This window comes from Aquila chrysaetos, chromosome 6 (genome assembly GCF_900496995.4).
Source record: "Aquila chrysaetos chrysaetos chromosome 6, bAquChr1.4, whole genome shotgun sequence".
Lineage (NCBI taxonomy): Eukaryota > Metazoa > Chordata > Aves > Accipitriformes > Accipitridae > Aquila > Aquila chrysaetos.
The window spans coordinates 46224715-46244750 of NC_044009.1; the positions used below are offsets into that span (position 1 = coordinate 46224715).

Genomic DNA, 20036 nt, shown 5'->3' on the forward strand with positions numbered 1-20036 from the left:
TGTTAGTACAACAATGCTACATTAATTTTTAAACTGCAGAGCATGCTTAAATTATTATCCAATGTATGTAGGTCCTTTACTGTTTTTCTCTTGCACTGGGTTAGATGGAGTTTAAATTGAAATCATCTCTCTTCTTGGCATTTTTAGACTGAATATTAACTTGGGTCAAAAATAATCAGAATGTTATTGTGAAAAAAGAATATGATAATTCAGTATCTTTTCCTTCAGGCTATGAAAAAGTGCCTATAATATGATTCCCAGAGAATACAGCATGCGGTGACCTTGGTAAGTAATTGATGACACCTCACATAAGCACCTACTCTTCCTCTATATGGTGTTGTTGCAGGATCATATTTGCAAAAAATGCCAAAGCTAGCAAGAGCTACAGGCATTAATAAATTCCATTGTGGCAACAAAGGAGGAATAAAAACATAGAATGCAAAATATGTCATCTTAAAGTGAGCAGAGGATCTTGAAAAAGCTTCTTCACAGTGAGCATTTTCTACCTTGAAACTATTTAAAAAGCTTTTTTTAATTTGAGTTAAAATTGCTACGTAAATATAGGAAACCAAAGGTTTACCCACAAAAACTGAACTTACTATTTTGTTCAGAGAAATATTCTGCAGTCTTACAAGATTACATGCCTCTGTTCCAAACAATGTTATTTCTTTATATCACTGAAGACATTTTGTTTCCAGTTTTTATGTTACTGAGTAAAACTGACTTATTTGACAGTGGTTTTATTTCATTGGTAATATTCACAAGTATTGAAGAGAAATGGAAGGGAAAAGGAATTTAATTTTAAAGAGGTAGCAACCTGTTACTTAAGTAATAATCTTCCTCTTTTTTTCTTTTTTTTTTTTTTTTTTTCTGCTTTCCATGCTCTCTTCCCAGGCTATGTGGAGAGATCTTTCTTCTTCCAATGAGACTCTAACCATAGTCTAATAGATGACATGAGTATAAGCAGCTGATAATTCATTTATGCATCAAAGAAAAGAAAAAAAGAAAGCTAGGAAATTCCTAGGAAGCAAAAATCAATATAGTTTTCTAATAAACTTATCCAATGACTTATAATTATTTGATGATAATTCCTATCCAAAAGCATCTTAACGACTAGACACTTCCAATGTATTTGCATAACTTCATGTTTTCTCCCATATATTTTAAAAAATTATACACAATTTTCCATTAAGTTTATATGATTAAGCAGGAGATGAAGTAAACTACAGAAATCACAAAACATTCTTTTTATTATACACAGGTTGAGTCACTTTTCCTATTGCCAAGCCAATGCCCATTCTTCCTGATGTGCCTGTCTACCAAGGCCTTTTCCCCACCGTGTGAGACCTAAGCTTTGTTAAGAAGGCTGTATGCAAAGGCAGACATATGTTTGTTTCCTAGTCAGGTTAGACTTATGCATTTGTGAAATATTTGTAGTTTATAAATTTAACCCTATGCATTAAAAAAAAATTTAAGAGTCATAATCCCTACCTTGAAGGTAAGGATTTAATGAGAAAAGCGACTGACTGCATTTACTTACGGGATTTGCCTGTGTCAGAAAAGAGATGTAATAGGTTTTATGGGGAATAGTGCCCAACTTGCATCTATTTTCTCTTCCAGTATTTTAAACTCTAATTTGTGATTTGGGTTAATATCTTACTCCTTGGCAATTAGTGTCATCAGAAAAAGAGTAAATTCTTCTTTTTTTTTTCTTGCTGTATTTTTATCTTTTATCAAAAGACCATGCATAAGTATTTGAGGGGATGACCCTTCTACTAATCTACAGCAATAATATTTATATTGCTTCTACTCTACTAGTAAGTAAGTACTCTACAGGTCACTTTTGCTGTGAGTTGTTTGATAAAATGTATGATATGATAATATTTATGTGTTGTTTTGAATAGCTAATCCACATTGTTTAGTGAGTTGGAATAGAATATCTTATCCTTTTCTTATGCCAAGTGAATTGTAACTAGGGTTCTGCACATTCCCACTTGAGTATGTAGCTAGGATGATTATAGAAAGTGTTTCAAAAAAGAATGATAGCCACAGCCAAAATGAATACTTTACAAAATATGTTCTTCATAACCAGGAAACTATACTCATTTCATTGTGTGCCAGTTTGGTTCTTTTTTTTTTTACATCTGCTCAAGCAGATGTTTGACACTTTAAATCTTTTAACTCTTCTATGTTTTGATGGACATCAAATTCCCAAGTAGCTAGCGGAATCTGTTACCCGCTTAATGTTTTTTGTCTGTTTAGTTTCCCGTGTCCTGGCATCCAATTAGACTTTGAATACTTAATTTTAATGGGAGATGCTGTAGGTAAAATCATTACATTCTTCAGATACTAATTTTTGGAAGAGGCAAAAATAATGTCAACCACATATACGCCAGTTTTAATAGGTTTCTGCATCCTTTATTCTCATGATATATTCATTGTTTCTCATCCTCTTAGGTAAAAATTTCAGTGGGCCATGGGAAAAATAGGAGACAGTGACAATCCCTTTTGTAATTTTAAGGGAGTGAATCGCATAATTCATGGCATTCTTGTAAGAAGAAATGGGAGCCATTTTTTTGTGGTATTCAAACCCAAAAGTTTCTACTCTATTGCAGCCAAGCCTTTCTCCATATGCAGCAGTAGCAAAAGCAAAGGATCTCCATTTGATCTAGCGTGATGAAATACACTGTGAATATCGACATTTATCTATCCATAGTGAATACTGTCTGATCTGAATTTATATAAAATGGATAGGGTAGTTGGTTAATAAGCCTACTAAAACATTCATGTTACATTTAGCAGTGATTCGGAGTTGTCCATGGCTATTAGGATTTGCTAATTTTACAAGGAAGAGGAGCATCTTTAAGAAATTGAAAAGGCATTTTTCTCTGTGGAATGAAGAGTGTTAAACACACTTCACCTATGAATGTCTTTTTAAGCAACCAGTAAAATTCAAATTTAAGGCAATTGAAGGTTGGAGTTCAAAATGTCAGTGAAATTTTGAACCTCTGCTGCAATAAAATTGTCCTGTAACCAAAAAGGAAGAGGGAGATGTTAGTCATATTTTAATCAGATTATGATAAGATTCAATTTCTGCCTCTTTCAAATTTTCTCTAAAGCTGTTGATGGTGCCTAAAAGCAATCAAGGGACAGGCAGTCATATAGTAATGCAGACAGCTTCCTCTCTACCATCAAGACTACACATATTTTCAGTATTGGGGTGCAGGGATGCTTCAATAGCCACAGAAGTTTCACTTAATTTTCACATCATTTTATTAGAAAATGTATATTTTAAGAGGTTTTCTTTTACTGATAAAAGTTTACATACTTGGATTCATTTTACTTTATCCATTGACTATCACAGCTGTCACTGGACTATCCAATTAGGTATAGTTGTACTTAGAAATTTAAGCAAGCTGAGGCAAGATCTGTAAAGAGAAGTAATATGCTTTATTAAACCAACTGGTGTAATTAAGTTCCAACTATTATGCTCAGAAAGTGTAGCTAGGTGTACAGTCTTCATGACTTCAGGAAGGATTTGTGTGTCTAGAAGTGCCTGTTTTTTTCATCCGTTGTTTTAATTAAAAAAATATCCATAGACATTGTCTTATCTTTGTACCAAAGTGTCTTCATTTCACATGTCTGGGTTTTGTCATATTTAGGATCTCCATGTATAATTTGTTAGCAGGAGATGCATCATAAAATGACTTTTCAGGTTGCATCAACTATGAGCCGTATTTGGGCCAGATAGGACCTTTTTGCATCACAAGGAAAATAATTTATTTCTATAAAGTTTGAAATTCTGCAGCGGTTAGCTCACGGAAGGAAAAAAGGCATGAGCACTCAACTTTGTTTTTTATTTCAGTTCCCAGAATCACCTCAGTTTTACTTTAGTAAGTTCTACAAATGTAAGTCTTCATTTGAGACTAGCCTCATTGCTTACAAAGAAGCATTTAGTTGCTGTCTTGATAATGCTATCTACCAGCACTGTATCTTGCCCTGCTGGTTAGTGAATCATAGATTGGGCTGGCAAGCTGAATTTAGTAGGCAGTTAACCATGGCAGTATGCTGTAAGTACAGGAAATACGGACTTGGCTGTAGGGCAGTACTGCTCAGGAGTTCATTTGCCTGGGGTCCATGCTCAGTGTATGAGGCTTGACAGTTCTGCCTGGCACTGCAGGTGGATGTATGATTTTCATCACTCATGATGGTCATTAGCAGTTGATGATTTGAACTGCTAGAACTGATGTAGCTGATGTCGGAGTTTGGTTATGGGTTTTGGTAGTTCAAGTCTGGAATTGTAGTAGAGTGTCTGCGCCTTGTCCACATCTGTACTCCATGCCATCCATGTCAGCAGCTGTTCAGATGAAGGTGAGATCAAGATGGAAGGGGGTAAGGTGACGCGTTTTTTTAATTAGCTGGACTTTTAACAAGTAGGCTAATATTATAGCACAGACATGTGAAAAAGATAAAAGCCTCACTCTGTCTGTTCCAGCCCAAAAATACTCTTGCAGACCCATCACACATTTCCTGTACAAGAGGAGCCCAGTTTCTGCTCTTGGAGCAGCCGAAAGCACTTCTTACATTAGGCAATACTTGTCAGAGGTTATTAGTGCTTGAGTATAGTTGTTATTTAGTTATAAAATAGATCTGGGTTTTTGCTTCTTGGCTCTTAACTTACACTTTCCCAACTTTGCTGTGCATCAGCACTATCTTTGTCATTTATCTGAGCATTGCATGGAGACTGAGAATTTGGACACACGTAGTCAGTTCATGCCCATAAGATAAATTTTTTCCATTATTCTTCTGTCCAAAATCTGTTTTACTTCTTCAATAGAATAGCTTGTTCTTCTTCCCTTTTCAAAACTGAAGAGGAAAAATAAGCAACATTGTAAGAATGGATAGCCTGGGCCAATGGTCACAAACTGTGTCTTGAGAGGTTCAGACAGGACATTAGGAAAATATTCTTCAGTATATTTCTCCACCTGAGAGAGGTGGTGGAATCTTCTTCCCCCTTGGAGGATTTCTAAATTCAGCTAGCAAAAAAGCCACAGGTAACCACAGCTGACCTGGTATAGTGGTGCTTATAGTCCTTCTCAGACAAGAGAGTTGAACTAAATGATCTCCATAGGGTCCTTCAGGTCCACACTTGTATGATTCAACCAATATAAACATCGGGGGGGGGTATGTAACTGTAAAGTTTTACCTAGTAAATGATAAAATAAGTAATATCAAAATAGGTTGACACAAAAAGTGCAGAGGTTTAGAGACAGTGCTAATTCAGGCCTAAGAGCAGGTTAATTGACCAATAAAGGGCAAGTGCTATGTTTTTATGAAGGATAAAATTCTCATTACTTCCTTCTCTTGGATTGTTCCTTTCCTGTTGATTTTAGAAGGGCTATTAATGGAGTATTTTACTTACTGATAGTCTTTCTAAACCCCTGTTCTACTCTAATCTTTTTATGACAAGCCTATTTCCTTTACCTTATATAACTTTGATTTTTAGACTCTCTTTTTCACTGTTTCCTTTTCTATCTATTGGCATAGAAAAGTGACCTCATAGATAAAGATGAAGATCATTAATTCTGAAACTCTCTGGAATTACAGGTTGTTCTGGCTGATGTATCAGTAAACTTCTTTGAATTGTCTCCTTTATTAGCTTAAAGTGTATGTCATTCTGTTGACAAAGAAATTCAATCTCTAAATAAAATTTAATTAGGAAAGAAAATCAAGAGCTTTCCAAGGTCTGTTTTACATCCTACAATCATTATAAATACAAGTTCACTGAGATTGTTTTGTGTATCTTAACTGTGAGGATAAATATCTTTGGAAGATACTTAAATTTTTGTGAAGATCTTGTTTCGTGGAGGTTTTGAAAATTAAGTTATAGTTCTTTTGCTTTAAATTTAATTCAGTATTAAAACTGTGAAGTGATTGCAACACTAATTAAATTCATATTGCATGGGATATCTTCACAGAGTTGTTGCAGCTATACTTGTTGATTTTTCCACTAGATGGCGTTATGCATTAACGGCATGTTAATTTATGAGTTTATAATTGCACGCGCTAAAGATTAAAAAATAAATTATCTGTTGTGCTTGCTCTTATTCTATGCAAGAGTGAAAGAACTGTGGCTTAAAAATCACTTGACCTACTTCTACCTAGCAGTAACCCAATCCATCCTTAATGCATCAAATATGGATTTACTCAAAGCAATAAAGTCAGCCAGCCATGGCAACAATATCTGATCCTGTGTGCAGTGCGCCTTTTAGAATAAAACTCTTCCAACCTTTTCTGCATTTAATGTTTGAAGAGTGACTTCTGTGCTGCAAATTGCTTCCTTTCTGGCTCCATGGCTTCAACTGAAGTGATAGGAAGTGTCCTAAGTAAAGCTGCAGTGCTGAAGATTGCTTTTAAATAAAGAGGCCAATATGAGCATTTTTTTTATTTAGTAGCTAATTCAGGATAGATTATCAGTATAATTTACCACTGCAGTTTTAAATATAGATATGCTGTTGTTTCCTCCACCCAGATTAAATGAACTATTAGCGATCCCTTACAAAATTATATGGTGCTCAAGAGTGAGGTTTCTAGGATCATAGAATCATAGAATGGTTTAGGTTGGAAGGGACCTTGAAGATCATCTAGTTCCAACCCCCCTGGCATGGGCAGGGACATCTTCCACTAGACCAGGTTGCTCAAAGCCCCATCCAACCTGGCCTTGAACACTGCCAGGGATGGGGCATCCACAACCTCTCTGGGCAACCTGTTCCAGTGCCTCACCACCTTCACAGTGAAGAACTTCTTCCTTACATCTAATCTAAATCTACCCTCTTTCAGTTTAAAACCATTACCCCTTATTCTATCAACACAACTTAAGGTCCTGACCAGTGAAGCACCATCTGATGAGGAGCAAAGGTCTAATACCTTCAAAAGAACTGACCAGTAATCCCAAGATTTGTGGTGACTAGATGAGGAGAAATTGACAGTCCCAGCAGCAAGGAGGCAATGGCAAGGATTTGGTATGAAAAGCAAGGAAGCAGCACTAGTGGTTTTGGGGGTGAAGAGGGAGGAAATGAAACCGGTGCAGATAGCAAAGCCAGAGGTGGAGGAAAAGAGGAACCACACAGTGAGAAGAATGGGGTGACAGGAAGGCCCAAATTTTTCATGCCAAGCTTGCTGATTTTTTTATGCATGCTAGTGTGTGTAGGTACATGGGTATTAATTTTAAATCTGTATTCTGGAGGAAGAGAAGAGGTGGTCCTTTGTTTTAAACTTGTCTTCCAGAACTAGAGATAGTATTCACAAAAGAGGGCTCATCAAATTGCTAATCAGATACACGTTATCTAGGGTACACTTCCCTGCACTCCATATTCTGAGCTGGCTTTTTCCTTGATTCTTTATGTGGAATGTAAGAGGCTCCAGGCTGGAAAGGGGTAATCTAATATAATAATGTTCAACTGTAAGAAGGAGTGTAGAATACAAGCTGGACGAACCAGATCAGTTAGCCTGGGCCAATAATGGAACAGTATCCAAGGCCAAGAAAACACGTAAATACTAGCTTAGTATTAAACAGGTCTTTTAAATTCTCATGGTGGTTGAACACATAATAGAAAAATTGTTAAGCTTGTGCTTAACGTTGTTTCTGAGTTGGGCTTTTGTGAAGAGGACATACCAATGCCACTTGTAAAAACTTAGCAAAAAACATTGCCATAAATTCAGGCTGTTAAACTATTTCTGTTTTCTATTTAAAACTTTATTTTACTTATGCTACCTCCTGAGCTTTAATAAACTATAATTTTAATTGTCCTATGCAGTGCATGGCTGTAGATAATGCAATATGACATAGAAGTGTTTATGGTTTGTATTTGCCTGTGATGGTCAATATGATTCAACTCTGTTGTAACACCGATATAAAAAAATATGTCATGATACCTGCCTTCTACCACAAAGCTATTAAGCATTTTGGAAGCCTACATCAGTAGGGTGGGTGGCAGGAAATTTTGGACAGGCATCATCCATCTTCTTCCTAACACTAATCTCTCCTTTCTTAATCCCCCAGCTCATGTTGCAGAGGCCAGACTCTGCTCACAGGTGCATTGCTGTATGATGGAGACTGTAACACAAGTTGATGCTGGTGGTAATATCTGTCACCTCCTGTCACACTGAGGTATGGGACCATTTACTTATTCCAACCAATTCAAGCTCGCGCTCTGTTCTTGCAAGATCTTGCATTTACCTGGGGGCTATGCTATTCTCCAGTTTTTTGCTATGAACAGAGGGAGGCACCACCAACTAGAGAGGACGGGTGCATATGTTTGGAATTGCAGTAGTATCCTGCAATAGTATCTGTACTTCTAGTCAGTGACCAACAGCCAGGCTGTGGAGGGAAGAGAAGCCAGGAGCAAATACTTCACAGCTGGCTCCGTAGGGGATCCTGTTTCATTCCTGGCAGCACAGGTCTTGATAAACTCATGATTCCACTGGACCTAACTATAGGCATCCAGACATTGATGTCTGAACATTATTATTTCTGGTTCCCAAAGGGCAAAATATACTTGCAGTGTACATAGCTTTTATGTTAGGAAAAAAAAGAACAATCTGTCCCCACCCCAACAAACCAATAAAAGAATTAAATATGAAGTCTCCGTGGGAACATAGCACAGGGTCCATCTTGCTGTGGTGGCCCTCCTTTGCTATTTCCTGAAAGAGGCAGCACGCACAAAGTATAGTAATACAGGTAAGAATGAAACAAATTCTGAGGTTTTGAGTGAACTACAGAGAAGCACATAAAACAGACTAATTTAAGAAGTCATTTAACTATATTTCAGTTATATTGTTGAAGTGCCTGCAAACTGTGCCTACAAACTGCAAGTATGGATTAGGATATAGTTCCACTGAATTAGAGCAACTGGTTTCCTTTTGTCACTTGAGATGAAGAGACTGAATGTAGGTTTTAGTTTGTTAGTAATATTAGAAATTAATTATTGTTAATGTATTATTGGTTAATTTTTATAAGCACATATATTTTGTTACTAGGATCCAAAACTTGAGAGTTTACAAACGGTATCAAATCTTATTACTAACTAGCAGATTTTCATATGAAAAAGGTTAGTGACAAGGACTTCCTTTATTATTTGGTAAGTGGTGAGCATTTGCTGAAAATCAACATACGAATCCTAGTATTTGAAGTGTGTATTCTACATTGTGATCCAAATGGTAGCACTTCAAGCCCCCAGGAGATTTTAATATATCCAGTTGTTTAGGAACATACAGCGGAGATGAGCAAGTGTGTTAGAAAAATAGATATTTGGAAGCATGTAGTTTCTTCTGTTCCTAAAAATGCTGCATCACTAGAGACAAAGGAATTTTAGAAGACCCGTTCACCAACCAGCAAATTGTATGAATAAAACATTCATTACAGATCCACCGTACTTAGCAGCAGTTCAACCCAGTTGTACTTTGACATTGCAGCGTCAGCTACAAATTCAAACAGCACAAGCTTGCGTCACTTACCGCAGGCAAAATCCATTTCAGTCAATATGAAATAAGTGCTCTATATTGCAATCACTGCTTGGTGCTCCACTTAATGCACTACAAATTGCAACCTGTAGTATTCACAGTGAACTGCCCAAATATTATTAACAAATTCATGATTTATAATGTAGTTCTCTTTTTTTGAGGTACCATACTGACATGGGCAATCAGACATAATCCAAAACCAGCATTTTAAACTGCCCTTGCATTTAATTACTGAACTCTGGGCAAAGTTTACCTGTAATTCCTCATTTAAATTCATCTGTCTTTCCAGTGGCTCAAAACTACTTTTTGAACCATTGCTTGATATATATCTTCTGAAATGACTGGATTTCCTGGTGACTTCCGTGGGCTTTCTGTTGGGTTCAAAATGGTTAATTATAATGAGTACTTCGAAAACACCTGCAATATTTTTAGATCGTAAAAAAGTTAACATGGAATATTAGGTTGAGATGAGTAGCAATGTCCTGAAGGTGAAAATACATCTGATTTAGGAAGTGGCTTTGTTTATGACCTTCACACTCAGAAGTGAACACAGATGTTTTGATGGATCTGCAGTACAGTCCTGGCTGTAGCTGTGACCAAGAATGTGCAAATTTCTTCATCTTTTTCAGCAAATAAAGAAAAAAAAAACCAAGCAAATTAGTAAAGCACACTTAAACACAGCCAGGAAGTCATGGATCTTTTTTAGTAATTGTGAAGAAGGTTGTTCATCCTGAGAGGATGTTGTTAAATTCCAAAAGTTGGAATTAAAAAGACAGTACCTGCTTTTTCCCAAGAGGAAAACTGAGTATGATAATTGATAAAAGAATTCAAGTTGCAATGTTAGTTCTACATACATCAGCAGTTGCATTGGATTAAGTCTTTTGTCTGGATTTTGTATGGCACAAATTGTAAATCAAAGTGCACCTTACAGGCTTCTTAGTGAAAAGAAGTTTGTTTTCTAAAATGGATAACATGATTGTTTACCTGTGACCATAGTATAAATTTACTGAATCATTTTTGAAAACACACACTTTAAGACTGTAACTTGGTGGAGCTTTTATGCTTCCTAGAGCATATGGAACCAAAATGACTCCTCAGTGGAGTCCTTGAGTTAGCAATCTGGACTCACTCCACAGTGCTTTCAGTATAAATCGTGAAACCACTCTTTCTGTGCTCTCTTTGCGTGCATATAATAGTTAGTAGAGCTTGTTGCATGTAAATATAAGCAGGACTGAGGTGAACACTCAGGTATGAATGCAGCTATTAGCATGTGCTTAACTTAGTAGTGCTACCAATTCTAGTGGTCCTACTGTGTTTTAAAGTTAAGCTTGAATTTAAATATTTATTGGCGAACATGAATCAAAGCATATGTTTCCATTTAGAATAGAACACTCCCCAGGAAAGGCAAACCATAGGTATCTTATTGGGGAAACAAAAGATCTTTCTTAAAAGCCATGGTAAAAATGTTAATGAGTAGCCTTCTAAAGGAGAAAAGCCAATACAACAGGTAATATTCTTTCCTATTCCACTTGTGGAACTCACAGGCTAAAATAAAATTATCAGAGCTGGGTGACTGAATTCAATCATGGTGTAAGCCCACCAAATTGAGTTTTCTAGTCAGTGATGGATTTAGCTTTGGGATAATAGTTATTTGTAAGAGTAACCAGGATTTGCAAAACTTTTCTTTTAGCTGAAGCATTATTTCTAGAGGTGTTCTGTGTTATTAATACACAGTCTTATGTTGCTTTACATGGTTGGTTTACTAAAGTAATCCAAGTCCTAGCCACTGTCATGCTAGGACTTGAAATAAGTGGGCACATCAACCATGTATGTAACTATGTTTTTTTACCTGCTATGTAAATGTCTTACTGCATATTTCTAACTTATTTGTTAGTCAAGAGCAGATTGAAATGCATAAAGCGTTTTGAAAGATTACTGATTTGATTTTGTATTTTGGAATAGAGCTTTCGTTTGGGGACAAAGTTGTTATTTGTACCGGGATTTTATTTTTAAGACTTATAGTGTAAAAAAAAATAAAGGATATTCATCTATTGAGATTCATCTGATGAGTTGAGAGCTACATCTAGTAATGATGGGGCGCAACTTTCAGACAGAAGGTTAGTGATAGATTGGATATTAGGAAAAATTTCTTCACTAAAAAGGTTATCAAGCATTGGAACAGGCTGCCCAGGGAAGTGGTTGAGTCACCATCCCTGAACATATTTAAAAGATGTGTAGATGTGGTGTTTAGGGACATGGTTTAGTGATGGGCTTGGCAGTGTTAGGTTTACGGCTGGACTCGACAATCTTAAAGGTCCTTTCCAACATCACTTTAGCTGAAGAGTAAAGAAATGATCAGATAATTTGCAAAGAAATTAGGTACCAATTTTGCTGTCTGGTTAACACATTAGTCAGAATTTTGCAGTTTGGATATCACTTTTCAATCAAATTGCTAGGGAACTTGTTTTACCTAGTAATACTTTTTTTGTGTTGAACAGTTACTCGTTAAGTTACCTTAACACTATGAACTGCTAATAGGATATCCTGTAAACCTTTACAAAATAACAGTTCTGAGTCTGTGGAGCAGCAGTATGGCCTCTTCTGTGGTACAGAAATGCAGTCTGACCTGTAGCATCACCTTCTGATTTAACTGTAAATTCGCTTATGACCAGACAACACAGCAATGCTTCCAGCAGTATTCATATTAGATTTGCTTGAAGTAATGCTAACCGTCACGTAATCCTCCGTAGTGCTAGTCTTCACTCAGGGACACCACCAGTGGGAGAGTATGAGTATCATGACTATCTCCTTATAGTCCCCCAGCAACAGACGGTATTTTTTCCAACTGACAGCATTTTCTGTGAGATGTTTGCATTAAGGTGGTAATCAGTAGGCCGAAAGTTTGCTTTGACTGCTGATACGGCTTCTGTGGAAGAAGCGGAATGAGTGAAAGGTTCAATATTTGGATCTTTCTTAATTCCTGTGATAATCTGACCTGTATTCTCACTCAAGTCTATAATTTTAATATCTTGTGGATTTCAAAAGAAACAATTTTAAGGCATAAATCTGATCTTGGAATTAATGTATGTGGAGAAATAAATTCTGAAACTTAAAAGATAGAAAAATATTTGTATCCAAACTCAGCAGGTGAAAGTAGGCTCCAGAAATCATCTGTGGAGGCATTCCTCTGCCAAGCACCATCCTCCAGATGAATGAATAAATGCAGCTGCAGTACTAACCCCTAAACATTTACATCATAAACATCTGCATAGTTGGAAAGGTCTTTGCTTTGGCGCTCACTGCTGTAATCTACAGATATCAATATTCCTGCCTCTCAGAAACTCAGTAAATGCATCAGTCTAAAGCCATGGCCAACCACTTGGCCAACACTTACTGGGAGCCAGGGTTTCATCTTAGTCCCTTGCAGAAGATCTCTTTGGTGACAGGGATTCACAGCTACTCAGAAATGATGGAACATAAAACTTCATGCTCAAGCAGACCTTGAGGACCCAGGAAGAAGCCTGTTTCATTAGCCCAGTGCTAGGACCACAGAGGAGGCATAAGCACATTTCTGCAGTGTTCTAGAGGCAGGTGTAGGAATTTGTTGAAGCAGCTGAACGAATTCGGATACTAGGTTTTTCTCTTGGTTCCTTGGCTTCCTTTCTGAAGCAGTAAAAGCGCTGAGAAGACAATTCTTATCCCCAAAATTCAGATACCCCCAAACAGTGGCACAGAGAGGCCTCTGCAAGGAAAGCTGGGGATTCGAGTATCTAGCACACAGGGAAAAAAGTTGTTAAAACAGCATTTGGCAACAGTTACTACTTATTTATTTATTTTAGACACCAACCTTCCAAATAATTGCAACAATCTCAGATGTTACCATGGGGTATTAACTTGAAAATTATGACTTTTTAATATCAGTATCTGTAGGCTCCATTCCATCTGTTTTTTCTGGCCCACATTTATGCTACTGATGTCTGTCTGGTTGCTCCTGCTGCATAAGAGTGACGCTTGGCCTGATACGTGCTTAAATAGAGTCTTTTTTATTTGTTTGTGTCTACACATGGAAAAAAAAATTCTATTTTATTTGTACTCACACTTTGGAAAATTTCTATCTAATTATCATTTTTGATAGAACATTTCTATGCAAGATAAATGCATGGTAATTGTAAATTGCAGAATTGAAATCGTAGTATATTAAGAGAATAATTATATTATTTAAAAGATAGCCATATATTTTCTTTGGTTTAGATTACTAGTTGAGTTTCAGCAATATAATATTTTCTAGAAACCTGAAAATAAATGAGGATTTATTACAGCTTAACTTGCAGAGCAGAGAACACGGTAATGGTCAGGAATTTGGCATAGGACATGTTGTTTGCTTTCACCACTGTGTGATTCATCAGAACTCTTGCTAGGCTAGTAGTCACAAAGCAGTGCAGTGTGCTGCCAAGGGCGTCAGCAATCTTGGCCACCTTGACAGTATAAATTTTAGTGACACAACTGTGGTGGCTATGGCAGGTCTAATAGAGAGACCACCTGGTGGGCATCATCCTGAGCTTATACAGCCATGAAGCTTCACTACGCAAATTTAATAGCTTAGATCTTGGAAGCATCAGAGATGCATCAGTACAGCATCACATCTGAGCTAAAAAGCACAGCTTCTCTGCAAGGCTAAACTGACTCAGATACAGACCAGCATCAGCTCTGACGTTTGTCTAAACAGAGGCTCTTTCAGTTGTTTGTTTCTGCAAAGGCTTTTGAATAACAACATGAAAAATCTACTCGTCTTCAGTATTTAATGATGAATATACTTGCACTGCTGCCATCTTGAGCTGATTTAGTTGGCTCTAGATTGGAGATATGTGTACCTTATCTATTGCATTCTGTAAATGTGTCTAAATGAAACACAGACATTGCAATCCAGCTAGCTGTGCAAGCCATCGGGAGTTTAGACGGTCACACTGGAGTGTTTGGTACATGACAGTTAAGCACAGGGAATCATAATGCCACCCGCTCTCTGGGATACATCTTTGTTAAGGACTTTACTGATGTAACTGTACCTGGACATGTCCTCCTGGTGTAGCTATGCTAGGTACACTAATGTCTTCCTATCAAAAATAGCATCGACTGTAAAGCACTTGAGATCTATGTATGGAAAGTGCTACATGGGAACTGCATAATGTTATTCCTCATTAGAAGGGAAACCATAACCTTTGTTATTATTCCCCGTAGAAGGGAAAGCATATCACTTCCACTAAAGTCTGTGTTCTCTGGAGTCCCAGCAGAGGATTAAGTTCTTTGATTAGGCAAATTTAATAGGAGATGTTTAATTATTTGATACCACACAAAAAATAGGATTACTGACTTTTGCATCCTTTCCAAATATGACATTTCCAAGCAGGTCTGTAATGGCAGTCTCAAAGGACTGGTGCAGTCCCCAGCACAGCCAAAGGACAACCTGTTGCTAAGCAACCAATACAAGTGCGCTGCTCAACATTTTATTTCATTTGGAAAGGGACATATTCTTTAAGTACTTCATCTTAGCTACTGAGCAGAAAGAGTTTTCCATGTGCTTTTTGAGAGCTGTGCATATGTGTAAAATAGCCAATTTGCTCAAACAAACGTGCAATTTAAAGAGCAGGTGCCAGAGAAGAACATGCAAAACTGAAGGTCTGAAAAACTGGCACAAATATTTTAGCCCTTTCTAACATCAGCGCCCTGAATTTGCCTCTTTGTTTCTGTGTTCATCCTACTTGAAAATGGGCTGCCTTGATAGCATGTATGTGGCAGAGCTGTCTGCAGAGTTTACCGATGTTTGTTGATGCACCCTCTTTTGAAGAATGCTTTGTCATGGTTTTCCCACTGATACAAGGAAATACTTTCTCCCTGATAAACAAAGGCCAGAACTAGACCCTGACTTTCCAGCCTGAAGACTCTAAATCTCAGATTCTGTAATTGTTTCAGAAAAGCAGCTAAATAGCTTTGGAAAAGAGCATTTATTGCTCTACATCTAGCACCACTTTCACTTTACTCCTTGTCCCTATAGTGAAATAAAACCCTATAGTTCTGCTAGACTTGTGTCTGTGTATCTGAAATCATCCCTGGCCTGAATAGTCTGTAGCTAAATTGTCCTGAAGGAGTTGTTCATCTTGTTTCCCAGTCTAAAACCACACAAATAGAAAGAAGGCAATGCACAAAAAAAATATGGGAAGTTGGTCAAAATCAAGAATGCAGTTTGGTTTCTAATGGCCGTAATAAATGCATGTTGTATTGCATGTGATCTGAAAGATACATATGCCATGCATAAGTGTACTGAGGCAGGTGGGGCATGCCATCTTAATGTATGGAGGAGGCTACTTTTGGCTGGGAAGAAGTCTGTTTGCATTTTAGTTCTCCCTAGCAGATGTAGCAAGAACATTCATTGACTGATCTCTTTTTTTTTTTTTTTTTTTTTCTGACTAGCTTTGTGGTCTCATCCAAATGCTCTAGGATGTAAATTATTTGTGAGCAGCCCAAGAATGGCTACAGTTCAGGTCTTATATGGGCCCACAAATGGTAAAATATAACTTTCTCTTGCCCCAGACATTGTGCATGTGAAAGTTTCCATCTGGTCACGACCTCCTGCCTGGCAGATAGCACAGTGAATTTAAGCTCAGCTCTGCCTGTGTAGGGCCGTCTAACACAGCTGTAGGTTTTCCTGGCTGCTGTCAGCAATTCCTGCACCTCTGTGTCACTTTCCAAAAATTCACAACCAGGTGGAGACAGGTAGCAATGGCCATGCTAAAAGCCATCGTGTTGCACTAGGACACGAACTCAGCATAGAGACTGAGAGGCATAAGTCACTCACTGTTATCAGGCAGATTGTCCAAAACGTCAGTGAAGGTGTCCTGTTTTTCAAACACACGCACTCAAAGTAGGTAGGGTGCCTGCGTAACTGAAGATGCTTTTGTTTGTAGCCACTGATGATCTTTTGCTGATGATCCAATGGATCATATTGGATATAGACAGATGTCTTACTGTCCCTTTGATCAAGTGAAATGGATACAAATTTTGCCTTTGACTGGTATGGTTTCCAGATGATGTGTTTTGTTAAATGAAATGCAGTGTGGGAGTACTGCGCTGTTTGCAAGCTAAGCTGTGTCTTGGGAGCAGCACCTAACAACTACATCTTTTTTTAGAGCTGAGAAAAGTAAAGCACAGTGTTGAAGAAATGCTGCTGATACCTGCATGGTAACCTGCAGCTATGGTGACTCAAGAGAAGAAACTAGGTGTCTTAGACTATTCAGATACACAAACCTCTTCCTGGCCCTCTCCTTCGCTAGTACTTCTGCTTTCTGTTCTTAAACAGGGAATTGTCTTCCTGACATCTCTTTATTGAAAGACTCACCTTAACTCTTTGTCTTGTGTCTATGGATTCATAGGATTCATGCCACAGAGTTCCCACAGCTGAATCAATACTTCTTTCTTATCTCTGCTGTTGTATATGCAAGAACATTGCTTGCCAACAGGCTAACACTATAGCGCTAGATCATATAATGTAGCTGTCACATTTGGGAGCAAGAGAGCAAATTTGCTGCTTAACCTGGCAGCCTGGTCATGAAGAGATTGGTTTTGATTTTTAGATGGAAATAATTGCTATTTTCAATCCCATGCATTTGATCTATTAAAGCGAGTTATTGGCTGTCCTGCTTTATTTAGGGAATACTCTCCCAAAGCTGCTGCTTCCTGTTTCTTTTGGACATTCAGCCTTCAGCGATCTCACGTTGCAGAGAAGCACACCATCAAGAAAGAAACCTACTCTGTCACAAGGAGTTGACTTGAAGAATAACTCTCAGAAGGTTAACTGACCAAATCAAAAGCAGACTTGCTTAATCAGTGAACAAGCAGGGAAATACAAGAATTTTTTTTTTTATCAAGTCCAAACAAAATAACAAAAAAAAAAGGATGAAACAAAATCGGCCACTTGGTTTTCAAGTTGCTTGATTTCAAGTTGTAAGGTTCACAACAGCATTTAGTTTTGAAAAAAAACAGCATTTTTCACTAGGAACAAATAAGCCAAGAAATGGTTAACCAGCTTTTGCAAGAAGATGCCATGTGAGTAGCATACATTGAAAGAAAACTGTAGAGGAAATAAATTACAGAGAAAAATACAGCACAAATAAAAGGCAGGGGTATCTTGAGGAAAGAAGTGTAATACTAAATTGAGTAAAGGGCAAAACATGAGAAGTAGTTTCACAGAAAATCTGAGCTAGCTCCAGTTAAACTTAACTTAGGATGCAGGAATTGTTTGCCATATTAGCTGGTGAACTCCAGAAGCATTAATTACTGAGGTAATCTGAGCCGTTCTCCTGCCGGATCTTGAGCCAGCTTGAGAGGCTGTAAGCACCAGTATGCAGTAGCATGTGTAAATATCCTGAGTGAACCAATAATCAGAAGGGGGAAATAAAGTGCAGAGCATAGATTTGGCTACAATTCAATATTTCTGTGATTTTTTAATGTAACTTCAAAGAAAATGCAAGGGAAGGAAAAGAGAATAGATGAGGAGGTATGACTATCTACCAAGGGTATATTATATGCTCCCTACAAATTATTTCAGAATCTAAGAGGGAGAAAGAAGGAAATTCAGGTCAGCATGTTTAATACATTTATTCTAATTCCATTTTATTGAATTATTTTCAACTGTAAACAAGCTTGCATTTTAGATTCTGTGTAAAATTAATCCCTTCATAGTACCAATATAAACATACATTTACCCTTTGCCCTCAGTCAACTGTAGTTTATGCATTAACAGGGACTTTCTGCTAGAAGCCTTTGTTCTTTCGGAGAGCCACTCCTCTGGGATTTAGGCTCCCCAATTGGCCACTGTACCGAGCTCTCCTGATAAGACAGCAGGTGGATCTGAACTGCAGCCAAAGTTAATAACCTGCTGAACCAGAGACAGGAAGGATAGTAGCAATTACACAGAAAACATTTTCATTGAAGGAGTATTTCTCCTTTGATACTTCGAAAATGAAAATTGATATTCATAGCCACATTCTACCTAAGGAATGGCCTGACCTAAAAAAGGTAATAAAAGTTTAGATATTCAGTGCCTTATGTTAGCAGCAACCATTTCTACTAATGTAATTTTTGAAAGAACAATGAATGAAGGGTTCTGTTATAAATATCTCTAGGGTTTTGTCTAATTTTTTTTTTTTCAGATATTTGTATTGCATTACTTTGCAAAGCAAGAGTCCCAGTAAGAAAGGGATGGAAAACTGGGCTCTGTTGCACACTCTTTATTTAGTCTGAAGCAATTCTATCTTTTCACTTGTTGTTTTGTAAGACGTAAAATTGTCAAATGATGAGGTGTAAATTCCACTTTCTTGATAAAAGCAGAGCTGTCAGGTTTCCAAATGGTACTTGATTTTGTTTTAAATAAGAGAAATAAGCAAATATTAGACAAGATTAATGTTACTTAAGACAAAAGTCATTCATATATTATACCCACAGGTATGAAGGTCATTAACTTCACTAGGACTGGGGTCACTCTAAGTACAGTTAACTGATGATGATGATCATTTTACTAATACCTGTTATTTTTTCAGTTACTGGAAAGAAGTTGCATATTGTATTAAAAATACAAAATCTCAGTTGTCAGAACACTGAAGCTATAAGTCAACTTGTCTTAACTTTTAATCTTTGTATGGTATTATTATTATTATTGCTCAATGACATAAATTTATTCTTGTCAGTAATAATTTTCATGATCCTGTGAAAAGTATTTGAGAATGGAAGGTGTCATTTAGGTTTTCATGTAATAAATCTAATCCTTTTTAGATTATCAAAATCCATGTAGTCATCTCATTCTGAATTAGGTTTTAGAGTTATTGCCTAAATAATTAAAATCACAATTCAGTATAGAGATGTCTGATCACTTTTTGACTCATAACGGATCACATCTCCAATGCTACAAAGGGTACTGGGAAAGATCACATGAAACTATATTTATATATAGTTTATACACACATCTATAAAAAAAATATTTGCAATTAAAAATTGCATTCAAATTTTCCGGATAGCTATTTTTTATAACTCTTTAATGTTTCCATTCATGATAAAAAATCAGAGTAAAAAAGTGAACACCTGTGTTGTTGCTTCTTTCCTTATTGTAATTCTGTGTTGGTCGTAGTTTGAATGAACATTCCCTGTGTCTGACAGTAGTATGGAACCATTTGATTTCATTGTGCCTGTCTTTGACAACAAAAGAATACTATTATTTCAGCCATGCTCTTAGGCATCTGACACACTGACTGAAACTTTGTTTTACACTATACTTTCTTTCTCTTAATTATTTTGAGGTTGATGATGGCAAATTCTCACGTCAGTGTTTCATATGTGTTAGCTCTGTGTTTCTGTGACTTTAAACATCACAATCCAGTATCAATTCAATATTAGCCAGAAAGCAGCTGGAAAATGTAAACAGCATATTAAAAAAAGTCACGAGAAAATGTGGCATTAAGAGCATACAT

General features: G+C 37.0%; 1 protein-coding gene across 5 annotated transcripts in view; it reads left to right on the top strand.

Annotated features, from left to right (window-relative positions):
* ACMSD (aminocarboxymuconate semialdehyde decarboxylase) overlaps positions 1-20036 on the top strand; it is a 47718-nt gene that overhangs the window by 5112 nt on the left and 22570 nt on the right. For 3 of the 5 annotated variants that reach the window (XM_030016612.2, XM_030016613.2, XM_030016615.2), the window contains exons 2-3: positions 229-285; positions 8063-8170. Coding sequence is in view for 3 of the 5 variants with exons in the window: in XM_030016615.2 (XP_029872475.1) it covers positions 8132-8170 (39 nt within the window). In the remaining 2 variants the exon portion in view is untranslated. Of the gene's footprint in view, positions 1-228; positions 286-8062; positions 8171-18363; positions 18592-20036 lie in introns of those variants that run through there. The other 2 variants (XM_030016616.2, XM_030016614.2) reach the window with 2 other exon arrangements.